The sequence below is a fragment of the Gossypium raimondii genome, chromosome 9, assembly GCF_025698545.1.
Source record: "Gossypium raimondii isolate GPD5lz chromosome 9, ASM2569854v1, whole genome shotgun sequence".
Taxonomy (NCBI): Eukaryota; Viridiplantae; Streptophyta; class Magnoliopsida; order Malvales; family Malvaceae; genus Gossypium; species Gossypium raimondii.
Genome location: NC_068573.1, coordinates 16,720,848 through 16,728,001, shown reverse-complemented (window position 1 = coordinate 16,728,001; position 7,154 = coordinate 16,720,848). Strand labels below are relative to the sequence as shown.

At 41.5% G+C, this 7,154-nt stretch overlaps 1 protein-coding gene across 1 annotated transcript; it reads left to right on the top strand.

The window, feature by feature from the left end:
• Positions 1–5,145: 5,145 nt before the first annotated feature.
• LOC105797499 (uncharacterized) lies at positions 5,146–5,959 on the top strand. Its single transcript, XM_012627459.1, has 2 exons — positions 5,146–5,260; positions 5,706–5,959. Exons 1-2 carry the CDS (start codon positions 5,146–5,148, stop codon positions 5,957–5,959), a joined length of 369 nt encoding a protein of 122 aa, XP_012482913.1.
• Positions 5,960–7,154: the final 1,195 nt, after the last annotated feature.

Below are 7,154 nucleotides of genomic sequence, written 5' to 3'. Positions count from 1 at the left end.
CATGTGAATCTTGTTGGTTTGTTAAGTCAAAATCAAAATTTTGTTTCTGGAGGTTGTTCTCAACTGTGGTCTAAAAGATCTGAACATGTTTTGCATGATAATGATTTTGAGATGCTTAGTGTTCTTTCTATAAAGTCTGTCATGAAATTGCCAAATCAAATTGAAATGGCAAGAGAAAATTTTGTCTTTGACCCCGGTGAACATCATTCTATATCGTTGTCTAAGGTAATCGAACCATGGAAAGTTCACTTCCAAAACCATAGCTATCAAATGCCTTGTGATTTAGGTTTGTTTCCATCAGAGAAAAAGGTAAGAACGATTTCTATTTTTGACCCCGGTATTGGTTTATTTGTTCAAATTGTGAATCAAATCTCGGAATGTTCCTTTGTGTTTAATCTTCATCGCGTCACTAATTCATTTTATTCTTTTATAGGTGACGATGTGAGGTGGTACCCTCCTAAAGAGGGAGGGCATGCGAATGAGCTTCTTTCGATCCGAGCCATTTGAGGCTCTCAGAATATTGAAGATTTTTTTTCGAGCAAATGGCCCGATTTGGGGACAAATCACTTTAAAGAGGGAGGGGATGATACGACCACGCCCTGGGACACCTTAAGCATTGCTTGCAAACCCATGCGAGCTGAATTAGTTCAATTCCATTTCGTTGAGCTCCATTTAGCTCGTTTCCAGCTCCAAGAGCTCGAATCAGCTCAAATCTAGCTTAATTCCATTTATGCGATAATATAGTTGCTGAAATAATTATTTGAGTTAGTTAATTTAGTTATATACAGCTCAATTAATTTTCATTGTTTAATTGGTCTTAAATCTGGACGAATTTAATTATGCATGTTAATTGTGTTTTATTGCATGTTATTAAGTCATTTTAATTCCTATAGCTTATAAACATGTTTTTATTACATGTTTTAATGTGTCTTGTCCTAACAGAATTAATTAGGTTTTAGTTTAATTAATTGTGTCTTGTTTTAATTATGTGAATTTAATCCAGATTATGTTTTAATTATGTTTCAACTGAATACAAATTAATTTAAGTTCATTTGGTCCTTTTGTAGGTTGGCCGAATGTGGGAGTGCATTTAAAAGATGCATGCACGTTGGATTCAATATATTTGGCAATACATGCATGGAATACAATTAAAATGGTGTGCTGAATTTTTAAGTTTCCTATGTGACTATTCGGCCAAAGGAGATGATGTTTCCTACTCCAAAGCTGCCATTTATTTCTTTCACATTGCTGGATTCATTTTGGCTGTTCAGTTCATGGTGTTCACACTCAAGGACTCTTCAAAGCTGAGCATTCACACTTCAAATGGCTATCCAATTTCCTATTAATTGCTGGTCACTTTTCAGCCAAAAATTGCATCTTAAATGAGCCTATTTAAGTTCATTGGTTAAACCTAGCTCTTCCATGCACCTTCCCAAATTTTCCAATATTCAATGTTCATTCTAGAAGCTGTCCAAGTTCAGCCGAATTTAGCAAGACCATTAGATGAATTCATTTGCTTAATTCCTAAGGATGTATGTGGCTATTCGGCTAGCTTAGTCTTTGCCTATAAATAGTTTACTTGTTTATTGTAAAAGGTTACAAAATTTGATCAATTAAACTTAATAGAACTTTTGTTCTTGTGAGGTTACCTCCTCTCTTCTTTTGTTCGAGTCCTGAAGTGACTTATCTAGCTTACTAGTGGCGTTAACCCGAACTTATTGAACTTATAACCGAACTGGTGTGGCGTTCAACCATATTATTAAACCTTTGGTTCTGACCTCCATATAGGTAACGGCTCAAGGTCCGCTTCTATCCTTCATCAAAATTCACCTTAAGCCATATATGACTCGGGGCAATACTTTTTAGTATTGAAACATTCTTGAAGCTTGAGTTCAACTTCCATTCCATTTTATCTATCAATTTATAATTTATTTATTTATTAAACCGAACATATAAAAAAACATCAATCCAAGCCATCTTTTGAACCCAAATTGCCTGCTTCCGCTTATACATCTCCATAACTCAATTTTCATACGACATCAAAATGAAGACTTCTCGTCGACGATCGGGCAACTACGTGAAACGACTCGATTAACCCAAGCCCGATTGCATCACCCAACACTTGAGCTGGAGGTCGCAGGTCGATTATGGAACGACTCCGGTCTAACAGAGCTGAGCTTTTCAGGGGTATTACTGGAGTTGCCCGTAATGTGGCAGAATACTGGATAGAGGCCACAGAGAGAATTATGGACGACCTGGACTGCACCCCTGAGCAAAAATTAAAGGGTACTATATCGCTGCTACGTGATGAGGCGTATTAGTAGTTGCTCACTGTTAAGGAGGGCACTCTGCCCGATCAACTAACTGGGGAGTTCTTTAAGACCTCTTTCTAGGGGAAATCTGTGGGGGCTAGTTATGTGGATGCCCGTAGGAGGGAGTTCTTAAATCTGATTCAGGGAGATAGATCAGTGGCCGAGTATGGGGCTGAGTTTTTACGACTGAGCCGCTATGCGCGTCGTATGGTAGCGATTTAGTACGAGTGATGTGTTTGCTTCGAGGATGGCCTCAGGGATAATCCGAGGGTTCTGATAGCTCTACAGAGGGAGAGAGATTTTGCTGCTTTGGTTAATAATGAGAAGATCACCGAGGAAGTGAAGCGCACTGAGCGCCAGAACCGTGACAGAGAGAGGCAGGAATAAGAGGGATTCGAAGCCCTCAAGTTCTGTTCTGAAGCCTAAGAAAAAGCCAGAGTTGATGGGGCGATGAGAGTTGGGGCTCCCATTGCTGCTACTGGTTAGTCGTTGTGTACTGACTATGGTAGGCGCCATCATGGCGAGTGTTGCAAAAGAACTGAGGAATGTTTGAGGTGCGGTTCTCTAGAGCACCGTATTAGAGAGTGCCCACAGAGGTCCGATCAGATGCAAGCTTCGGGTAGTAATACTGCGCAGCTGCCAAGGGTAGTTCATCAGCCACCAAGAGGTCGGGGTCAGGCTAGAGGTGGTAATGGTTTGGGCTGTAGTCAGAGGGCACCGGGCAGTGGTGCCAGTCATACTGAGGCGAGGCAGCCGACTCTAGTTTATGTTGCTCATCGTCGAGAGGATGGAGATGCTCCAAACGTCATTACGGGTACGTTCTTTATTTATAATGTACCATATACTGCATTGATAGATATAGGATCCATTCACTCCTATATAACTTGTACCATATCTGAAAACTTGGGTATATTGGTTGAGAGGACTACGATGAGGTCACTGTTCTGAGTCCGTTGGGGCAGTCAATAAGGTTTAACAAACTGTTTAGAGATGTTCCTCTGGAGGTTCAATGAGTTATCTTTTTGGCTGATCTGATGGAACTGCCTTTTGGGGTATTTGATTTGATACTAGGAATGGACTGGTTGGATAAACATTGAGTAAGCTTAGATTGTGCTTGAAAAAGGGTTGTACTGAGAACTACGAACGATAGGAAGGTAGTCGTAATTCAGAGCGACGGAACTACTTATCGAATGTGATTTCTGTATTCAGATTCTGGGGTACTTCGGTTAAGGATATCAGGACAGTTAAGGAGTTTTTAGATGTTTTTCTTGAAGAGCTACCTGGGTTACCTCCGAATCGTGAAGTAGAGTTTGGGATTGAGCTCTTTCCTGGTACAGCTCCAATGTCCATTGCCCCTTATAGAATGGTACCGAAAGAGCTTGTGGAGCTTAAGGCCCAGATTCAAGAGCTATTAGATTGTGGGTTCATCCACCCTAGTGTGTCTCCATGGGGAGCACCGGTTCTGTTTGTGAAAAAGAAGAATGGATCCATGCGTATGTGTATTTATTATTGGAAACTGAACAAGTTGACCATAAAGAATATATACCCCCTACCGAGGATAGATGATCTGTTTGACCAGCTCCGAGGGGCTTCAGTTTTCTCTAAGATTAATTTACGGTTAGGGTATCACCAGTTGAGAGTTAAAGAGGCTGATGCGCATAAGACGGGATTTAGGACTCACTATGGTCACTACAAGTTCCTAGTAATGCCATTTGGATTGACGAATGCACCAACAACTTTTATGGATCTGTTGAACCGAGTGTTCTAGCCCTATCTAGATTAGTTGGTGGTGGTATTTATTGATAATATACTGGTGTATTTGAAGACTGAGGATGAGCACAATAAACACCTCAAAGTGGTTCTACAGATTTTGCGAGAGAAACAACTGTATGCCAAGTTCAGTAAATGTGAGTTTTGGTTACGTGAAGTAACATTTCTAGAGGATGTGGTTTCTGCTGAGGGGATTAGAGTCAATCCTCGAATGATTGAGGTTGTCTTGGATTGAAGCGACCTAAGATCAGATTCGAGATCCACGACTTTCGGGACCGCGGTGGTATTATCGACGATTTGTAGAGGGATTTTCTCTAATTGCTGCCCTTGACTAAGCTGCTACGTAAGGGTGTGCTGTTTAATTGGACTGATTCGTAGCAAGAAAGCTTTGAGAAGCTCAAGACTGTACTGACTGAGGCCCCTGTTCTAATATAGCCAGAGTCTGGAAAGGAGTTTATTGTGTACAGAGATGCATCACATGTCGGTTTGGAATGTGTATTGATGCAAGGGGTAAGGTGGTAGCGTACGCGTCTCGTCAACTTAAGATTCATGAGAGGAATTATCTGACACATGACTTGGAGTTGGCCGCAGTGGTATTCGCACTGAAAATCTTGAGGCATTACTTGTATGGTGAGAAGTGTATCATTTACACTGATCACAAGAGCCTCAAGTACCTCCTCACTCAGAAGGAGCTGACTCTTAGGCAACGTAGGTGGATTGAGCTGCTTAAGGACTACGACTGTACTATTGAATACCACCCTGGTAAGACTAATGTGGTGGCTAACGCACTGAGTCGTAGAGCTATGACTGACCTGAGGGCGATGTTTGCTCACTGCAGTTTATTTGATGGTGGTAGTCTGTTGGCTGAAATTCAAGTTAAACCGATATGGATAAAGCTGATTAAGGGAAACAGATAGAGGATAAGTCATTGGGTCTTCATTTTCGACAGGTTGAGAGTGGGAATACTGAGGATTTTGGACTGAATAGCGAAGGGGTGCTCTGTTTTCGTGGGAGAATCTGTGTATCAAAAGATACTAAATTGAGGCAGTTTATATTATGAAAGATGCATAATAGCCCTTATGCTATGCACCCTGGCAAGAATAAGATGTACCGCGACCTTCGTGAGTTATACTGGTGGCCAGGTCCTAAGCGAGAGGTTACTGAATTTATGGCTAAGTGTCTGACATGCCAGTAGGTTAAGGCTGAGCATCAGTTACCTTCGGGTTTGTTGCAGCCAGTCAAGATTCCGCTTTGGAAGTGGGAGAGAGTGACTATGGACTTCCTCAATGGCTTACCCCTCACACCTACTAAGAAGGATTCTGTATAGGTCATCGTGGATCGATTGACCAAGTCCGCCCACTTCATACCGGTTCGTACTGACTACTCTCTGTAAAAGCTGGCTAAACTGTATGTGTCTGAGATAATGAGACTGCATGGGGTATCGGTTTCGATAATATCTAATAAGGATCCTCGCTTCACGTCTCGATTCTAGAACAGCTACATAAAGCTCTGGGTACAAGATTGGACTTCAGTACTACGTTCTATCCTCAGACTGACAGCTAGTCAGAAAGGGTGATTCAGATACTGAAAGATATGTTGAGAAGTTGTGTAATTGATTTCTAGGCACTTGGGAGGATTACTTGCCGCTAGCAGAGTTTGCTTATAACAACAGCTATCAGTCTAGCATTCAGATGGCACCTTACGAGGCTTTGTATGGTTGTAGGTGTCGCACACCTTCATGTTGGATTGAGTTGGGTGAACGGCGTGTTCTAGGCCCTGAACTAGTTTCTGATACCGAGGATAAAGTTAAACTGATTTTAGATCGTTTGAAAGCAGCATCTGATAGGCAGAAGTCTTACGCCGATCTGAAGCGTTGAGAGATTGAGTATTCTGTGGGGGACTTCATTTTTCTCAAGGTCTCGCCATGGAAGAAAGTATTGAGGTTTGGTTGTAAGGGTAAGTTGAGCCCTAGGTTTATTGGGTCTTACCGCATACTGAAACGTATGGAACCAGTCACCTACGAGTTGGAGTTACCTCCAGATTTGGATCAGATTCACAACGTGTTCCACATCGCTATGTTGAGGCGCTACTGCTCTGATCCCACGCATATTGTTCTTGTTGAGGAGTTCGAGGTTAGGCCAGATCTGACCTTGGAGGAGGAGCCAGGTCAGATTTTGGAGCGTGATGTAAATGTCCTAAGAAAAAAATCCATCCTGTTGGTTAAGGTTCTGTGGCTTAATCATAGCACCGAGGAAGCTACGTGGGAACCTGAGGATGTGATGCGCCATCAGTATCCTCACCTGTTCGGACCAGGTAAATTTCAAGGACGAAATTTTCTTTTAGGAGGGTAGAGTTGTATCGCTCCAAAATTCTTATTTTTGTTATTGTGAAAATGTGACACAATTGTGTATCGGCATTTGTGGTTAAGTGCTCTGGGTGAGTCTGGGAGGTCTTGAGTTCAAGCCTAGACTTTGGCAAATTCTAGTATTTTTTTGACTTAACCCCTATTTCTGGCTAGTAGGCTTTTAATTAAAAGTTTGTAAGTACTTACCAGAATGGGTCTGCTGGTCTGGTGGTTAAGGGGAGTGTTGGTTGGTAGAGGGTCAGGAGTTCGAATCCCTGCGTGAGTGTAAGAACAAATATATTTTTATTTGCTCGTCAGTTGGATAGTTTGAGTTACATTAGAAATCTGAGTAGTGGGAGTTTGGTAGAGAAAATTTAGGGGAGTGAATTTTGGGGTTATCAGATTTTCTGAGCATTATCGTTTACTTTTTGTAAAATTTTGATTTTCCCAAAACTCCCTACCTTTCTGACGCCATCTCTTCTCCCTTTCTTCTTCACCTTTTGTTTTTGTTTTGTCAAACCCGAATTTTTTCTTTCCATTATTCTTTCTGTTTTCGTCTCTTTTGTTGGCTACCACACCTTTGTTTCGTTAGGTCAATTTTCGTCGCATGTTCTGGTAAGTAGAGTTTTTACTCTTTTTAACTTACGATTTTTTTCAACTTTGATTCAGGGTTTGTAATGTTTGGTAGCAGCATCTTGCGTGGATTAAGGGTCTCATCGTGCTATTGC

Bases quoted from the DNA above. Each gene is read 5' to 3' on its own strand.
- LOC105797499 (XM_012627459.1), top strand. From the start codon at position 5,146: ATGCATAATAGCCCTTATGCTATGCACCCTGGCAAGAATAAGATGTAC. The intron at 5,261-5,705 runs GTCTGACATGCC...ATTGATTTCTAG, and splicing joins TACTGAATTTATGGCTAAGT to GCACTTGGGAGGATTACTTG.